The sequence below is a fragment of the Acartia tonsa genome, chromosome 12, assembly GCF_053477335.1.
Source record: "Acartia tonsa isolate MP-2025a chromosome 12, ASM5347733v1, whole genome shotgun sequence".
Classification (NCBI taxonomy): domain Eukaryota; kingdom Metazoa; phylum Arthropoda; class Copepoda; order Calanoida; family Acartiidae; genus Acartia; species Acartia tonsa.
In genome coordinates, this window is record NC_137271.1 from 35,680,335 (window position 1) to 35,700,956 (window position 20,622).

The following is a 20,622-nucleotide window of genomic DNA, read 5'->3' on the forward strand; positions in this document are numbered from 1 at the left end:
TTGCACCTGGACTTAACAGTTAACTTGTTAATTCAAGGCCATACTCTTGGTCCTTCACCTCATACCCGTGGTACAGTACATTGCAGACAACCAACCCTTTGATTACACGATCTTTGTCTGGAGATTCTAACTCCACATGGTAATGAGTTGCGCGCGCGCCTGTTTAACAATTTAATTATGTAACAACTATTTTCAGTCCTAGCTTGGTACTTTGAGGAAAAACTAATTGGTGGTGGTAAAAGTTATCCAAATCAAAGAAATGGAAAATTTCCATGTATGTTATGATGTACTACACACAAAGATTATAAATGAAAAATTGTTCTGTTTTTATTCTTTTTAGAAAATCCTTTCGATTACCAGTGGACCAAAGGAAACCCTCTCCTTTAGTTTAGTTCAGAAGACAAATTTTTAAAAAAATATTTGCCAGGGGAAAGATTTAGGGGATAAGGAGTTTTTTTTACATCCCTTAACTTCTGAAGTCTCAACTATATCTTAAAGGTAGACAATTATGTTTGGTTAACCTGTAACTTAATCTAAAACTAATACAACAAAATTCAACTTTAATCTAATGTTTTTGCCATCTCCAATTTATGTGATGGGGGGGGGGGGGCATTTGAGGTTCAGGGAAAATATCATTCTTTTTTTCTGAAAGGGTGAGAGATCATATTTTCTATTTGTTTGTTCCTTCATATATATTTTTACTTATATTACTTTCCTTAAAAAGTTGTGGAATGTCCGTTTGTCTGTCTAAAAGATCTCAACAAATTCCTGGACTAATTTTTAGGGAAGTCAATAACAAATATTGTAGGTTTTGCAATTGTTTACATTTATAAATAAACATATATAAATTATATGTACCCTAAGTTCAACGAATGGCATAATAAGGCTGTATTTTTTTCTTCAAATCCCAGAATCTGATAATTACACATAGCAAAGTATACCTATAAACTAAAATTGATTATGAATGAATAGGCCTACATTTTAGGATCTTAAGCACATCTAAAATGTTTGTATACCTACACAAATTTAGAATTTGTAAAAGCAATAAAGTTCACTTTGGAAAAAGACAAAATATTGTAAAATAAGATCCTAAAGGTTTAGTTAAAGTGTCAAATGCGAAGCTATTCTTTATTTATGGTGTGTCTGTTCCTAAGTTCATATGTCCCTAAATAACGGATAGCTTAGATAATGTAGTTTACATCCAGAGAGAAAGGGACATTGGGCTGTTTATTACACTAGTCACCATAATTTATAATAACTTTTCTTATTTGTTGGCTTAACAACTTTGGGTGAATTTTAATTGGTTGCTTCATTAAGTTGAGTTTTCAATCGTTCCAACCACTAATTGTAATCTACAAAATGGGTAATTTTGTGTATATCCTTGGGGATGTATATCAATTTATTGGCCACTGTCTTATTCAATTAGATCTCTGGTTTACATCTATACAAATATTACATCCCAAAGTAGATTTGTTTTAAGAATCTTGCACATAAGCAATTTCAGAACATATATTTCGCCTTTAGATATTAAGAGTTATATCGTTAAATTTGATAATGTGCGTTAATAGTACAACTGTCTGATTTGCTGAGCTCTGCTTTTATTGATGTTGTCATTCTTGTTATATAAAAGGTTAAAGATCCACATGTATTATATTTGATCCCTTTTTATTGTCCTATTCGGTTTTCTATACCCAAATAATGGACGTTTTTACATACCAAACAGGAAAAATTGAATTTATAAGTAACGCAGAAACGTTTTGATTGTAGAACAACTGTAACTTTTTACACAATAATAATTTTTAGTGTTGGTTCAAATTGCTATTTTTAGTAAAGTTTAAACTAATAAATAAAGTAAGTAATAATAACCTCATAATTAGGCCAATAGAAACACAGTGTAGAACAATCTTACCATACCATTGGTCAAAAGTGTACGCATTTTGTTCAGAACAGTAATAATTGAGAAAATTGGGTTTATTTTCAGTCTGTTTACTCGTACTATTTTACTTTGAAAAAACACCTCAATACTTTATTTATATCCCTAACCGACATTTAAATTCCAGTTTTATATTTTTAGGAAAATTGGTTGGTCTCAATTTTAGATAGGTTGTAGGCAGAGATCTTAAGGGATAAAACAATGAATGATAAATTGATGTAAATCCTCGATGTTGATAAAAAAATATCCTCTATGTAGATTAAAACAATTGGTTGAAACATTTAATTGAACAGTTGATTGAAACACTCAACCAGCAAACCAAAATTTATGAAAGTGCCCAAAGTTTTTAAGCCAACAAATAAGAAAGAGTTTTTATATAACTTTGGGTACAAGTGTATTTAAATGAAATTAGACATGCCATCTTCATAGAAAGATATGGTAAATGTTCTAATTTATTTCATCTTGTACGTTTTCTATGGATATTATCACACTTGTTATTGTATAATGTCAATATTAAAATATGTTCAAATTGTATTATTTCAATTTTGATCTTCAACATTTTTGTTATTAAAAGAGGTATTCATTGAATATTAAAATGCTTACATTGTACATCACACTACAGCCATAGACGTCCAAGGGTAGGGCTAAAGGTTGTAAACTCCCCTAAAACTTTGAAACCCATCATTTACCCCCTCAAAATATAAAATCCTTATACTAAAGTAACAGGATGTTTGTCTGTTTGTTTGTGTGTCTGTGTATCTGTGTGTCTGTACCAAAGGATCTCGCTAACCGCTGAACCGATTGGGTTCTCCTTAACAGGGTAGATTCTCATAAGTCCCGGGAAGGTTTATAACTATTTTGGGGGAGGGTACCACCACCCTCCCAAGAGAAATAAAAAAAACGATTTTTTTAAAGTAATCGATTTTAGAAAGAGAGTTCAACGCCAACCAGGGATAAGGGATGGGAAACCTGGCCATAAATTAGGTCTCGGCCTGGTTTTGAAAGGGATCATGCAACTTTTACCATTTGCCTAATTTAATGACCTTACTGGCGGACGGCTCATATTGGCTACCGCTCTAAACCAATAGTGTTCTGTGATTTGGGCTTGTTTTGTATCAACCAATCACCAATTGGCGGAGCCAATTGGTGATTGGTTGATACAAAACAAGCCCAAATCACAGATGGCGGAAATTTTAGAAGCAGACAATTCTGGAAAAAATAATGATTTCGTCTGCTACGAAAAAATAAATATAAATGGTGTTAGATCACATTAGTTTAATTATTAAATCTGCTTAGAGTTAAACATTAAAAAAGGGCCACATAGAAAAAACAAAAATAACGGGAATATTTTTTTGGGAAGAAGGTAGCTACGAATTTTCATTTGGTAGTTTATAAATTAGATGTTGTATTTTGAATTTTAAAAATTTAGTACGGAGTTGATACAACACCTTCACCCTAATTTTTGTACAATACAACACAGTACAGATATATCATTACATTATATCCAGTATAGTATCCAAAGAACTTGATAGAATGTTACCCAAGTGCATATTTATTTATTTATTTTGAATTTTAATTAGCAATGAAATTTTCAAATAAAATTTTTACTCATTAATAAAAATGCAAATAATACAAACTAAAATCTGTCTGAGGGAAACCCAACGATAGCTTTCTGACAGTTCAAATTACCAAAGTAAAAGATAAAAAATTTTGGGAGAGAAAAAACTTCATTTTAACAAAAGCCATTAATATATAGGTTTATAAAAAGTTATGTTTTTTACTTTAAACTAGCTACCTGAATTTGATTCTATACTTTATCTACACACACACACACAGCTTTTTCATTAGCATTTTATACGAACCACTGCGCTATCCCAAAACTGGTTTATTAGGCTAGAAATAGGCCTAGGCTTGAAATAGGCCTGAAATAATATTTTCCTACGTTTCCCATCCCTTATCCCTGAACGCCAACATAAACGTCAAACGCAAAATAGACATATTTAAATATAAAAATAAACATTTAAAGTGCCACTAGAGGCCTCTAGGGGCGTAGCCGCTAGTATATACATAAGGTTACACCCCTAAAACCTTTAAAACATCTCATTTTCCCTCTCGAATAAAAAGCATGGACGTCAATGACATCATCCCTCCGACCTTTTAGCATTTTGCATAGTGAGAAATTATTTTTAACTGATGGTCAAGGGATCCATAATGATTTTTTTAGGTTTTATATTGGTCGAAGGTCTTTACAAAAACTAAAGTATCACTTAAACTTAACAATGAATAAAATAATGTAAAATATGGTAGAACAGCTATAGGACATCCAAGTTTTTTTATTTTGAGGGGGCTAAAATAAGAAATTTAAAAGGTTTGAGGTGGTAATATATCAAATGTTTTTTTTTTATTTGAGGAGGTTAACCACCCCTTTACTTAAAACGTCTAAATATGTGCAGCTTAATATTTTTTTTAAAGTTATATATCTTAATCAATAGCCTTGGTATTAAAATGAAATATTTGAATTCCTAGTGATAGTATGCAGATAGGAGTCAAGACCATTGTGAAAATAAGTGTCAGGTTTCCAAATCTTCTCCAACATTTTCACGTTCAGGCTCAACTAAAAATGTCAATGTTAATATTGAATATATGTACAAGGGCAATTTTGTCCGTAAGTAGCTCAGCATAATTACCTACTACTATTGAGGCCAATGACTCTTAATCGTGGAAGTATTCTCAGGTATATTAGGTTAGATTTAACACAAAACAGGAAACCTGCATTTTTATTAGAGTCCGAACTTTGCACGATAATGTAGTGGGACAAAGTGTGTTAAAAATCAGCCATGTGGCGTCATAAAAATGAGTGAGATGAGAGGAGAGGTGGAAAAAAACCCATAAAAATATAAAAATGGATAATCCTTCATTTTTATGACGTCACGTGGATGATTTTTGAGACTTTGTCCCGCCCCATAATAATAAAACCTCAAAACAAGGAAAAAGAGTAGAATAATAATTTGTAAAATTGATCGTGTAAACGAAATGAAAAGTGTAACTTTGTAACAATAGTTGGGAATATAAGTGTACTAGCGTTTACTTAAGTGAAAAAATACCATTAATCTGTAAATAGATGTTTTCTATAACAGGATATTTATTCCAAAGCACATAGGGGCAAGAAGGGGCATCAATTCACCACCCCCAAATCAAGTTTTAAACATTCTATGAGTATTATCATACCCAACGTACATCAGATTTCAAAGAAATCGTAAAAATACGCTTTTCAAGTAAGCATTCTAATGCATGGAAGTCAAGAAATGCAAAAATTTTCTTACAGAAAAAGGCATACTTTTTGTGTTTCAAACACAATTTTAAAAGTATTATAAAATCTCTTAGAATTAACGTAATTAGACAAAATAACTTTTGATGAGTCATGCATTACTTATATTTTGACACTATAAAAGAAAACAACACAAATTGAAGAAATTAGTCCTAAATAATTCTAGTTGAAGTCAAGATTTTAGTTTTTTTTTGTTTGTTTTTTAATCAACTTTTAAGATCACAGTAAGAGGAAACATGTTTTCGCCGGGTGTCGCCGGCTAAAAAAATGATATTTGATTACCCAAAGACATATTTTAATCGCCAGTACTGGTTTCACTTACCCCCCTGCGCCCCCGTAGGGGTTTTTAGTCCGTTTTCTGAATGTAAGTGCACGAAAAGTTTGTAAGAAAAAGTGTTTAAATGCACTTTTAAAGTCAAAACTTAAGATATAATTCAAATAAATAAAAGACACAAAAACATAGACATATATTGGGAAATATTTATTCTGACTTAGAATTAAAGTTAATAATAAGTATTTTCAAGTTCTATTCCACTAAATGATGGGAAGGAGGGAAGGAGGGGGGGGGGGGGGCTAAACCTAAATCTAAACTTCTTTATGTTTGATGTTTTAATGTAACTAAATAATCGTTTCTATAGATTATTACATATATATCAGGGATCTAAAGGGATAAGACAAAGGTCAAGAAATTGTTGTACATCCCCAATGATAATACACAAAATTACCCCATGTGTAGATTAAAGTTAGTAGTTAAAACGTTTGAACACACAACTGTAAAACTTTTGGGACTAGTGTTATAAACAGCCCAATGTCCCCTACCTCAATGCGGAAAGGTAAAGTAAATATGCAAATAACGTGAGGTTCTTACAATCATTCTAAATTGGAATTAGCAAGTAGTCTATCTGTCTGTCTATTGGTAATGCTTTGTTTTTAAATTATGTAGTTACATGGTATTCATGTTTAATGTCAGCAGTTTTATTTAGAAAGGGAGGGGACTGTTAATTACACTAGTCCCCAACCTTCAAAGTTTTATAATAACGTTTTTATATTCGTTAGCATAAGAACTTCAGGAAATTTAATTGGTTTTTTATTGGTTGGTTCATTAAGATAAGTGTCAAACTTTTCAACCACTAATTGTCATCTACAGACAAATAATTTTGTAATATAATTTATTAAATATGTATCAATATTGGGGATGTACATATTAATCGGTTATTGTTTTGTTCCTTAGATCCCTAGGTGTTAATACATAATACAAAGTATCTTGATGTCTGTTTGTCTGTCCGCCCATCTCTTAAGATCTCGCTAACCACTAAACAGATTGAATTCTACTTTTCAGGTAATATATCTACTGGTCCTGTGGTTGTTTAAAGCTCTTTTTCAAAAATAAAAATCCTCCTCAATTTTTTCATATTTCTATAATTAGGGTTGGTCCGTCCGTACGTCTGGTACAGATAGCTCTTTTACTTAACTTAAACAGGCTAGAACTGTCCTATCGATCTTTTCATGCTGATTTCTACAACAGTTAGGTACGACTTAGAAAGCACAGTGCATTATAATTCATGGTTTTTCTATTTACAGAACCCTTTTTATCCATAAATTATAATGCATTTTCTTTAAAATAGACATTTTAAGTTCGATAGTTATAGAGTGGCCTAGCTTCTGTATGAGTATGTTTTCTTTCTAGAATATTCTTGAAGTAATCTAACGATTGCCTATTTTAAAGGCGCGCCTAAAAAATAAATGTCAGACCACGCAGGCCTGTAGCAAGGGCGTTCAAGCTATTAGAATGCTAAAACTTTGAGTACAAAATAAGACATACAATATTGCAGAAATTGGCCACTCATAACAGTCAAAATATTCATAATTTACTAATTTTCTTAAAAAATACTAGTAAAAATAGTAAAAACGAAGTTTTAAGACTTGAAGGGGAAAATTCGGTTTCGGGAAAAAGTTCCAAGAAAATGTCAGTCCTTATGAATTTAAACATCCGACTCCGTGTATTAAAAAATACTACTTTTTGATCATTTTATCATTTTTCATGCAAAAACAGTACGAATCTTAACAATTAAATATAATAAATCAGTAAAATATAACACTTTTTAGACATTTTATATTTAAATAACATTTTTTTTTTATACAATAGAACAAAGTTATTCAATGAATATTAATAAGTGTGTTTTAGCACAAATCCGCGCAAATACTTTTTCACATATATCGCATGAATATGGTCAAATAGATTAAAACACTCCCGTGTAATCAAATTTGGACTTTTTTCCGGACTCGTTTATTTCAAATTAGGTTTTAAAACTATATTGTGTATTAGAATGAATTTTTATTCTTAATTAATTGTATTAATAAATGTAATGAAATTTGTGATTATTAAAAGATATGTTACATTATATGAATGCAATGTAATAATTTCGCAACAAAGGAGTGTGTTAGAATATTTGCGCACGGGGCCTAAGTCAAGGTTTTATGGCAATAGTATAACTAATATGGGTACTGCTGGGAGATTTTAGCTGGCAGTCGGACACCAAGGCTCATCTGGAGCATACATCTTTTTCTTTAACTCGCGAGTCCTTTTTTCTTACAGCATAAAATTCTTGCCATTTCTTTGTTGCAAATCCTAAAATAAAATCAATTTATGTCTTAGTACTATTTTTTATTAAACTTTATTTTTTCCTTATTAATAAAATTACATTTCCTTGCTAAAAAATACCTTTTTTTATTCGCTCGTTTTTTAAGCTGTAAGTTTTTATTTGCGTTTCACTAAAGTAACGGGATGTTTGTCTGCCAATACTAAGTTTTAAAATTTCAAATTCAAAATACTTAGGGGAATTAAATTAGGCACATTATTTTTGAAAGGTGTATTTTATTAGGAGTTAGTTAGGTGATTTATAGTTTAACAAGGGGATTTAAGGGGTTTTCCTTTTTTTTCCTAACTCCATTTTCAGAGATTAATGAGGTTGTTAACTGTGGTGAGACATTAGAAGCAGGTTAACACGTCTCAACAGCAACTCTATAATCGTTACCAGAAAAGCCGTACATCCATTTATAACAAGCTGATTTTTACTTTTTTGACAACAAATAATGGTTTTGAATGTTACAAATATCCTATTCATCTGATTTTTTGAATTCTGATTCCTATTTCAATAAGGTGTAATGTTATAAGCGAAGCAACTCTATAATCAAGTCCTAAAAACGTCAGTATGTCCTTAAACAGTAACATGTATTTAATCAGTTTTAATTACAATTTTGTATAGACATGCATTAATATTCAGTTCTGACACTTCACAAGTGTTAATGTTTGTTTGTCCTTCCATTTCAGAGCTTCGCTTCTTTCATGGATGTTGTCATCCTTGTTTAATTACCTCTTGGGGCAAATCCCCTAGAGGCTAGGAGCGAAGCCGCTAGTATTCATATGAACAGTAAACAAGAATCATAATATCATTATAAATAGATATAGATATTAGTTAATAAAAATTTATGTTAATCATGCCCACATTTATAATGGATTTATTAAACATAAAAATAAAGTGAAACTTGTAGCTTGCTAAAATAAGGATCCCCATCCACCCCCTTTACACCATCCCCTCCCCTCCTACTGAAATGAATTACATGACCCCAAATTTGACACTTTGAACACTAAAATCGGACTACAATTGACATAGTTACACTTTTAAGTGCCCAAAAAGCTAGTGATAGGGTAGCTGCGCTACTAAAAAATTCTCATATTGCTCTGATAACCAAAACCCCTAATTAGACGATTTAAACACGAAATTCAAGATAGTTGATGGATAGATAGATGGATAGATAGATGGATGGATAGATAGATGGATAGATAGATGGATAGATAGATGGATAGGTAGATGAATAGATATATGGATAGATAGATGGATAAGTAAATGGATAGACAGATGGATAGATAGAGGGATAGATTGATGGATGGATAAATTGATAGTTGATGGATAAAGAGATGAATAGTTGATGGATAGATAGATGGATTGATATATAGATGGATAGACAGATGGATAGATAGATGGATAGATAGATGGATAGATAGATGGATAGATAGATGGAAAGATAGATGGATAGATAGATGGATAGATAGATGGATAGATAGATGGATAGATAGATGGATAGATAGATGGATAGATAGATGGATAGATAGATGGATAGATAGATGGATAGATATATGGATAGATAGATGGATATATTGATGGATAGATAGATGGATAGGGTAAGGGGGGGCTATTTTCGGGAGGGGTTAATCTGGTAATTTTTTATCTACCTTCATAAAATGACCTTTATCTCCATGTTCCTTTCAAATGACAGAAAAAAACATAAAAGCAAATTTGTTTGTTGTTAAATTACCTACAAAAAAGTATGAAATGAAATTTTTGTGAGATTAATTTTAAGGGTACTAAATAATTAAATCCCCTTTTTGGTTGATTTGCCCCAATGTGCAAAGGTGAACGAAATTATGAAACAATCTTTCAAAAGTTAAAGCCAGGCAGACAAATAAAATTTTCCTGGAGACCTTAAGGTTCAAGACATGCATGATCATGGTTGGAAAATAATTTGGGTTTTGACAAATATTTTTTTTACCTGGATGAACCAGCTATCGTCCTGTGCTATTTTAAAAACAAGTTACTTCCTACTTGTGTCTTATTAGCTCATTTTAAATTATCATTTTCTATCTTTTAACTTAAAATCAAAAGTTAGAATCTCCCCCCCCCCTCTCCTCTCCTGCCGCAGATCTTTTAGGGTTATAACCAATTAAGATAAATAAGATTTTGAATAAGATTGTTATTTCTAATCTAGAGAAATCGTTTATTGATTGTGGCCTCTAGCAAATTTTTAAGTCATAGAATTTAGTATTTTTCGATATCCGCTTTTATATATAGTAACTCAATCATATTCCCAACTAACAAAAGTTTTTAAGTTAGGCAAAGGGTTCAAAGATTCTAGTTAAAAGTTTTGGCATTATTAGTGAGATAAAAACTTTTTCTCTAATAACAACAAGATTCAAATAACTATTGAAAACAATTATATGTTTTTGTGTATTAGGTTATATGTCTATTAGCTGCTGCACTCCTAGAGGTTGGAGGGGAAGGGAATTCAACATTTCATTATTATTTTCAGTTTTAAAAAGAAAAAAAATAGAAGAAAAAATTCGAGGGGTGGGGTCTTTTTTTAGGGTTTACATTCACCAAAATATCTTAATATCGTCACAGGATCTACGAGAACTTAAGAAGATATATTGTAAGGGAGAACCATATAAGTTCAGCAGTTAGCTTGATAAAAAATCGAAACAGACAGACAGCCTTTTTTTTGTCTGTTTTTCCTTCTTTTTCCTATCCAAATATTCTTCTTTCTCCCTATTTCTGTGTCTTCTTTTTCATAATAATGAATTTTGTGAATTTATTTTGCAAACATGAATAAATTTTAAAGAAGATTCGCTGGTAAAGATATAATTTAACCAACCCTTTTGTTCATTAAGAGTTGATGATGTAGGTTTTATTTACATTTTACTTTTAATAAAAATTTAGGGTTGAAAAGAAATATGTATTTTTTGATGACTTTGGTATAATAAGATTTAAAAGGCCAGTTTTGCATCTCACTTTTTTGGCCACTTTTAGCTCTGTAGCTATTTTTGAAGTACCTTTTACAAAAGCCCCCTTTATGTTTTGAGTGGCTTTATGCATATTTCAGTAACATAAAAATCATCATGTTTGAAAATTGAAATGGACATTGATGACATATGGATGTACAGTCCGACCCTAAGGATAAAGAAAACAAAGTTTAATTTTAAAACACAAATCTTGATAAGAAGCATGTAAAAAGAAGATACGATTCTATACATAGTTTTTCACTATGGCTGAGAACAGGTTCTAATCCAGCGGAAATTAACCGGTTTCGAATGCAAACATAACCACACAACCCTAAATAGATATACACACACATACAATTGTTCTCATAATTTCACTCATTTTCTTTTTGCAAAATTTTTATATCTTCCCAGGAAATGGTTAGATCCCCAGATATAAAAGACACAAATTATTCATTTGGGACAATCAAGGTTATTAATCAAGGAATGGGAATTATGCTAATTCAAATTGCAAAGCATAGAATAATGCAATTGCAGACAAAGAAACGAAAAGACTTAATGAGTTGATACAATTGCATTGTAATAGATATCTTAGTATTAAAGGAAGTAAGATTCGTTGCCTATTAATCTTCTACTGAAGCTATTGAGTTCTCCATTTAAGGTTATGATCACATAGCTTCAAGGACGGTTTTGGGATATTTTATTTCTAAATTAGAATCTTTAGATACTTTTAGGCTATTTTTCGCATTTCTCAACCTTTCGAAAATTTATGTGGTTTTCTTATTTTTCATGGAAATTAAAATAATTAATTTTTCATTTTAATTTTTAAAAAAATCTAATAAAAGTAGAAAATGGCAAGCAATTAACGGGCGGATAAAATGGTCCTACCCCAAACGGAGGAGTCCCAAACGTCGGAGTGGACAAACGCAGGAGTCCCAAACGTCGGAGTGGACAAACGTAGGAGTGGGACAAACGTCGGAGTGGACTTTGTTTAAGTAAAACCTAGGAGTGTCCGCTATTTTAATAATATGACAATTTTGAAATTTTTTTATACCCCTGTTTACAAAATAATGACTTGCCGCAGCGCTCGGCCCCCTGGCCTGTAACCTAACCTAACCTAACTAAGAAAGGTAACGGAACCGAGTTAAAGGGGGGGGGGGGGGAGTTGTATAAAAAAAATTCAAAATTGAAAAAAAATTTAAAATTAAAAAAAAAATTCAAAATTGAAAAAAAAATGGGACTTCTGTGTTTGTCCACTACGACGTTTGTCCCAAAAATCCTGCGTTTGTCCACTCCGACGTTTGTCCCACTCCGATGTTTGGGACTCCTGCGTTTGTCCACTCCGATGATTTTCCACTCCTACGTTAGGGACTCCTACGTTTGGCGTGGAACCGATAAAATGAATAACAGAATAGAACCAACAGGTTTATATCTTGGATTATATGACATTTTCAGGTGTAAGATGTGGAGATGTTTTTTTCTTTTAAAGATTACATAGACGATGTTGTAAATTGTTTTTTCCTTATACAGTGGCTTAATAAAATATAGGTATTGGTAATAGAAAAGCTTTGCTTTATTCATACTTTTAAGCTGATCTTACGTTACATACACGAATATACAACTTTGGATATTTTACTAGATTTAAATAGAGTTACTTGTTTCATGTGTATTACTATAGTATTCATTATCTTTTTTAGAAACAGACTTCAACAAAATATTTTTAATCTTACAATTTTATTTGATTGATGTCTTGGTAAATGGCTATTTGCATTTCGACTTTTTACAGACAACCAACTAATAGGTCCTAACTGTGCATTGTAATGAGTTGCACCTGTTTAGTAGCTGAGGTACGTACTCTTTACGTTTACTAACACTGTCTATTCTTGCAGCATTAGTTGCTATTTAAAATTTATTCTAACGTTGTGATACATTTTCGGCATGGATTCGAACCTATTACCTTAACAGTTAGCATAAAATTAGCATGTTTTTATTTGTTTTAATAGAACGCGATAATAAAAGGATTTTCACCTGATTAATTTGAAGGTGGTTTGCATTTTTCTTCAAACCTCTAAAAAAGATTTGTTGGTTATTGTAAGATTAAAGAGTTAGGATGTTTGTGTGTCTGTCTGTTTGTACCATAAAGCCTAGTTGGCGGCTAAATAGATATGGTTCCGTTATAGCTTTTCTTTAAATCTGTTTAAGGAAACCGTGTAAAATATGTCAAGAATTAGTGTATGTATGGCTGTTAGACCAGGTTAATAATATGTACTGGATGTTTGTTGGTGTAGATAATCTGTACAGCCAATAAAATCCTCCCCCCCTCCTTCCACCCCCCGACTGACGAATGGACGGACAGACAGACAAACTAAATTATAAAGTAGCTGCGCTACTATTAAATTTACCTGAAACTTAATCTTTCATCTTTCCAGTACTGACGGAAATAACAATCCATGGAGTAAAACTAAACAAAGGAGAATTTTACATAACGTGCCTGTTGAGATCTACTACTCCCTTACATTCATTTTTAAAAGCGAAGCTTTTCTATAATTAGGGTCGGTCCGTCCGTACGTCCGTAACGGATAGCTTTTTTCGTTTATTTAGGCATGTTAGAATTGTCCTATCGATTTAAAATTTTGCATGGTGATTCTTTTAATAGTTAGGTACGATTTAGAAAGCGTAGCAACTCTATAATCATCACCAAAATGTCCATATGTTCATTGTAGATTTTTTACTTTTTTAACAACAAATTTTTATGTGATCTATTCATCCGATTGATCTGATTTTTGGTATATTGATTCCTGGGACAACAAAGTATAATGTAATAAGCGAAGCAACTCTATATCAAGTCCTAAAAATGTTAGTATGACCATAAACATTATCTTGAATCAAGCAGTTTTTTCGACAAAGAGGGAAGTAATTTTCTAGAAAATCCCGTAAAGGTGTGTGTTATAAGGCCTAAAAATAGTAGTAGAACGATAAGGTGCTCTATATATTTGTATTCCCTATTGAATAGAACAATAGGGAAATTTTTTTTTTTTTTTGATAACCGTACCTGGAATATCTTTAAAAAATAAGAAATTTCTATCAAACGCTTTGTTTGGCTCAAACTGACAAAAATATATAATTATAATGATAATGTTTTCTATAGGTACAAGGTAAAGGTTAAGAACAATCTATACCATTAAACAAAGGAAGAAGCCATTCTTTACAGGTTGACTTATTCAAGGTGACAAAAATTAGTTTTATGTTTGTAGAATTTCATGTTTGTTTGCTTTGAAGTAGAAGGTTTCAATGTGCATTGTTTCATTTCAATTTCACTACAGCGAACAACTACATTTTAGAACATTTTTTCTGTAAATTAAACTTTCATTATCAAAAAACTAACTTGTTTTTCAACTATATTTTGGTCAATCTTTATTATAAAAAAAAATATTCTGGCTTTAAAATAGGATTAGAAACTAAAAATGACATACTACACAACAAGCAAAGAAAGAATATGACATGCAACCTCCACTTTGAATCTCTTACCTTCTTATATAGATTGTATATCTGAATGTTTTTAAAATTGTCTGTATGTAACTTGTTGTGTTGGTTTGTTTCACTAAGTCATTGTATTAATGATTTGTTAAAGTTTCATTTTAATGTCCACTGCTTGTACAACCTGTAAAGCATGGCTTCTTCCTTTATTTAATGGTATAGATTGTTCTTAACCTTTACCTTGTACCTATAGAAAACATTATTATTATAATTATATATTTTTGTCAGTTTGAGCCAAACAAAGCGTTTGATAGAAGTTTCTTATGATAGATATTCCAGGTACGGTTATCAAAAAAAAAAAAAAATTTCCCTATTGTTCTATTCAATAGGGAATACCACTATATAGAGCACCTTATCGTTCTACTACTATTTTTAGGCCTTATAACACACACCTTTACGGGATTTACTAGAAATTGACTTCCCTCTTTACTTACAATTTTGCTTTGACTCTTATACATATATATCATGATTATTCAGTTCTGACACTATACAAGTGTTAATGTCCGTTTGTCCTACCGTTTCAGTGCTTCGCTTTTATGAATGTTGTCATCCTTGTTAAAATAAATTGACAGGGGAAAGGGGCCACGTAGTTCTTTTTAATATGCATAACACCCTCGGGATGCTATAACACTGTGGGCAACCATACCCAATAGTATCTAACCTAACATTACCTGACCTAAAGTAATAAACAAAACAAAACAGAAAAGGGTGCAGTTTTGGTGTTTAAAAAGGCATTTTGAGGGAAAACACCAAGTAAAATGTTGGCTATAAGTAGCACAGCAACAAAACTATTGTTCAAAAAGAACAGTTGAGTATTATGCAGAAGTAACGAATAGTAGCAGATCACATTTTGGGATTTTTTTATGGAAATGTTTTATGATAAACAAAGATGACTTTTAAAATTATTCTTTTGACAAGAATTTCTTATATATGAATGACACTTATTGAAAGTGTAGGGTGAAGGACTGGGTCCAAAAACAGGACTTGAATCTAACCCCTTCCTAAAGGATTATATTAGGAATGACGGAAAAATTAAAGGGAAAAAATGTATACCATATCAGCTTCAGATATAGGTCCCATACTTCTAATCAGAATATTTACTCGTACTGGAGTTGGTTTACCTAAATATAACAGCAGTACATACATACATACATTAGAGACAAATTTAAGAGTTGCTGCGCTTTTATTGTGTAAAGGGATATTTTCATAGAGGGAGATTAAATTCAAAATTATAGATTCAAAAAATACAATATAAATAGGATGGATGTTTTGTTAGACAGTTTTCAAAAATCTTAATTTTATAATCTTAATTTTCTTATATTTTTTCGTTTTTTTCGGTGTCCGTGTAATTATGCTTTCTGCATTTTTATCAAATTATAGATTTATAACTTAAAAACTAGCTTTTTAGCAGGTGGTTAATCTTTATTTTGATAATTCTAAAAACTAAAGTTAAAACTATATTTTTGGACTATTGAATCTTAGAAGTAGAACTCATTCGAATTTTCTTTATGGAGCTATCCCATTATAAACTGAAATTTAACATAACAAAGATATTTTCAAACAAATAAAATGTATTTAAATTAAAATAGACAAAAGAAAACTTGAATATAAACTTAATTACTCACTAATAATGGATATAGGATAAACGTGGATACATTGACAGGGAAAAATTTGTCTTCAATATAGCTTGTTAATATGAATCTTATTTATTAGTCAGTTCGTTCATGTAGTAGAAAGGGAAGGGGATGGGACAAAGGAGTTGGAGGGGAGGTATTGTTATATTAGCCAGCTGCGAGTATTACTTAATCGGAGTAAATGGAAATCTGGTGCAACATCCAAGTAATGATATATCGATTTCACTGACGTAATAAATTGCCTTCTAAAGAACAAGGATGACTCACACATAAAAGCGAAGCTCAACAGCCATTATCTAATTCAGATTGATAGTGCTTTTAAAATTTAACAAAATCTACTATTCAACTGTAATGCCATATTTAAACGTAATATGTTTGATTATAATATTATTTTTTTTAAATTGTAAATATATATAAATATGCCTCATTGTTACAAGAATCTTCGAAATTCTGATGCAAAAGTTAAAATACTTTAAATGAAAGAAAATACATATTTTAGACCTTTATTATTAACTTGGTTTAACTATAGACATATAAGTTTTCCTTCCAATGTAATATCCCCCCCCCCCCCTTCGAAGAGTTTGCTTACCATTGCCGTAAGATGGACGTTCAGTTTTATCATAATTGTGAAGTAAATCCTCCAGGATGGCCGTAACATTCCTATATGCAAAATTCAAATTAGATCTTCGCTTTTATTTGCAACAATTTTGCAAAGAGAATAGTTATTTATCGCATCGTATTGTAGACAGCTTTCCACGGATAGTAAGACTAAAAGTTATAAGATTTATTCCAGTTTTGTTAAACCCGAGGAGCCAAATGCACTGGATTTTTCTTCTTTCATTCCGGGCTTAAGTAACGAAACTGCTTTGTAAGTGTTTGTGTCTGTATAATAAAGTTAAGTATAGAGGGGTCGATGGTATATGAGTATATAGAACTATGGCAAAGACCTACAAACACATTCATATAGCTCGAGAAATTTGACAGCTTGGACCCAAGAATGGCCGAGTTTTATACAGTATTTTTCATTTTTAGAAACAATGCCCTAACTATAAAATTAAACATGTATTTGTGTTTGTACTAAATAAATAATGGATATATCTTAAAATTAATAAAGTAAACAAAACAATTTAAGTGTTGTCAAAAAATAATAAAAACCGTAAAAATCTGGGCTTTCTGTAAGATATTTTCACTGCATGCTGCTTACAAATACAATCATTTCGGAAAGTAGATTTTATTACCAATTTTTAAAAATAGCAATATTAAGTTTCAAATTAAAAGCAATATAGGTTTAAATTGTTTTTAAAATAATTTCCTTATGAGGGGGCTTTAAAATTTTTATCCCAGTACTAGATAGATAACTTTCTTCCTTTCCTCTTTTCGAAATATTAGAACTGTCCGTAGCTCCTACGTAAATCTGCTGCGCTTGTCTGTTTGTATGTTATATTTAGTAGTGAAGCTACTCTATAATTCACTTTATCAGTAAGTCCGGATTATTTTTTCAATGAATTTGTAAATAAAAAATATTCTGTATTTGCCTTTTATTAAAGGATTTTACATCCTAACAATATGTAATATGTAAATTATTTTATATTTTAGCTCTTTTATGACTCTATACATGCCTTTCTCTGCTTTTTACATCAGCAACCAAATGTATGTAATTATTTTCAATTCCTGAAAATCATAAAAATCTGTACATTGCTATATTTTCAATATTTTATTCATTAAATCAACTGATTTTAGAAATACAATTTTTTTTAAATGCTGCTAAACTTGATATTATCATCCTTGTTATAATGTATTATAGTATTTGAATAAAAGGATTATTATTTTTTGTCAAAACTTTTTAAGCTAGCTTTGTAATAATGACGTTTAAATTCTGTTAAATTTACTGATAATTATCATCTAATAATTCATCGCTTATTTTCAAGGTCTTACTATTCTAATTATACATACATTATTATGTTTAATAAGAAAATTCCGACATTCGTTCCAGTTTATTATTTTAAAAAATTAGCTGTCTTTGAATTAAATATTCAAATAAAATAACACAGAACAAACTGGTTTTGAATACAAAACACAAACAAATTAATGGAAACACTTTTGAAAAGATAGCATTGAAATTAAATGATAAATATGCTCTAAATTTTTACAAAAACTAGGCAAAACATTTATTTTTTGTTGTTGATAGCAATATCTTATTCTTATAGTGTTATTTATAAATAGCTTTACACTAAAATCTTTTGATTTAATTGTTTCAACTCTTGTACAATTGGTCAGATGACTTTAATTAATAATAAAGGTCCCCCAAATCCTTATACCAACAAGTTGGTGATTTTGATTATTTCTTCAAACCTTATTCCAATGACAGCATATGAGCTTTCTAGCAGCTAAGTGAGAAAGCAAAATTTATATCGATAAACAACCTTCTGCAATGGGTTAGGTCTTTGAATAAAGAATGTTTGTAGCTATCTGTTTATACATCTATACTCTAAATTTATTGTCTGTATGTCCTTTTGTCTGTAATGGACATAATATAATATGCAAAATATTTAATAAAATTGTAGCGGGACAAAGTATCTCAAAAATGTGACGTCATAAAAATGAGATATTATCCATTTCTTTTTGGGATGGTTTTCTTTCCCACTTCTCCTCTCAGTTCTCATTTCCCTCATTTTTTTGACGTCACATGGCTGATTTTTGAGACACTTTGTCCAACTACTATAACTATCTATATTAACTAATTTTTCGCTTTCCTGGCAATGTTAGATATTAAAATGGTGTAGATACCAGGGAGGGGACATTGAGCTGTTTATTACACCAGTGTCAAAGTTTCATAATAACAAATTTTTTTCATTGATTTATCAACTTTTAGGACTTTTATTGAATTTTGATGACCTAACGTTTTAACTACTAATTGTAATCTACAAAAGAGGTAATTTTGTGTATCATTATTGGGGATGTACTTCAATTTATCGGCAATTGTTTTATCCCTTTAAATCTCTGTGTAAATAAAAACATAATGTTGATAATATGACATGGGTTAAACACTTTAAATGATTGATATTGTTTGTCAACACAATACCTCCAGGTCTAACTGGTGTCATGGAGTAAATGTGTTTATGTTTGCCTTTACTCTTGAATATTACTATTCTTTTACTAAACTGTAAAGTACCTTTTTACATGTCATAATATCAAATTGGAAAAAGCTTTTATTTGAATATACAAATATTTTTACAGCAAAACATAAACTAGCGGGTTCCTCCCTAGCATCTAGGGGCTATGTATTGGAATGGGGGGGATTAGGAGTGATTAAAAATAGCCCAAAACCATCGCAAGACTTATGTTAAGTATATCTAAATTGGAAAATCGGTTTAGTTATTTGCGAGATTTTAACGTACTAATTAAATAAACCTTACTACTTGAAACAGTGTAAAGTGCCTCCAAAAATGACGTCATACAATAAAATGACCAATGATAGGCCAGTATACATAGTAATTGTCCAATGGTAAAATTTATACTGGCCTCTCATCGGTCATTTTATTGAATGACGTAATATTTTTGTATGTAAAAAAATCTACAAATATTTCATAAAAAGAATAAAGTTTCAAAAAGAAATGAAATATTATCATGTCAGTTAAAAAAGTTTTATAACTTTAAATCAAGACATCAAATCTATTCTTTAACAAGGATAAATATGTCCAATGTATAATACTAGCACTGGTTTTGTTGTTGGTTGATCAATCGTTGAATATGCAGTAGTGTGGCCCAAATGAAGGTCTAAATCGCTTTTCAATGTGCGTTATGTAAAAATAGGTTATGTATTGTTTGTAGATTTTAGCCCTATAATTGATTTTAAGAAAAAATCTATCGCTATCTCGTCAAATGCATATTTATTTTCACCTTTAATTCCCCAAATTATGAAAGGCTTACACCAGATATAAAGCAAAACATCAAATTTTCTGTCTGTTTGTTAACAAACATTGAAATAAAATATTAAAATCACCAGGAATAAACATATGAAGAAAGAAAGTATAAAAATTTATTTATGTACAATACAATAATTTGGGAAAGCTAATTCATACTGCAAAATTATTGAAGAAAAATAATTAAAGATAAGCCTTACTCTTTATTCCTGGTTTAATAAAAAACAATCAAATTATTTTTTGCAATATTATTTTTTTTATTAGTATGCTTTTTTTTAAAAAAGTTGAATATGAGAATAAGTATATTACATATTTTTTTACCTTTATTTAATTTTTTATTTAAGTAAATTGTCTCTTTATTGGCGACAATGTCTGTTGAGCCATGAAATTTATTAAAAACACTTTTTCCTATTTTATGTCTTTAAAATGTATATTTTTTAGAGTTTTTCATCATTTCTCTTTTCATAAGACTAATAGCTACTGTTTTAGTTCAATTTCTTACACAAATTATCAATTTAAATAAAACAATGTATTTAGACGTTTTTCGACATTATTCGGCAGGAATAGCGGTTATGCCTACTTTTTATGATTGCTTTATATTTGAACTCTTGTTACATTATTTTAGGTTGGCAGTTCTTTAATTATTTCTTGTT

General features: G+C 30.5%; 1 protein-coding gene across 1 annotated transcript in view; it reads right to left on the bottom strand.

Moving 5' to 3' along the window:
• LOC145333054 (gamma-aminobutyric acid receptor subunit alpha-1-like) overlaps positions 1-20,622 on the bottom strand; it is a 64,217-nt gene that overhangs the window by 34,811 nt on the left and 8,784 nt on the right. The window contains exons 5-9 of the mRNA XM_080178199.1: positions 16,636-16,706; positions 15,466-15,533; positions 13,278-13,336; positions 12,904-12,943; positions 4,456-4,547 (exon numbers count right to left, since the gene is read on the bottom strand). Of these exons, the coding sequence (XP_080034325.1) occupies positions 4,456-4,547; positions 12,904-12,943; positions 13,278-13,336; positions 15,466-15,533; positions 16,636-16,706 (330 nt within the window). The remainder of the gene's footprint in view (positions 1-4,455; positions 4,548-12,903; positions 12,944-13,277; positions 13,337-15,465; positions 15,534-16,635; positions 16,707-20,622) is intronic.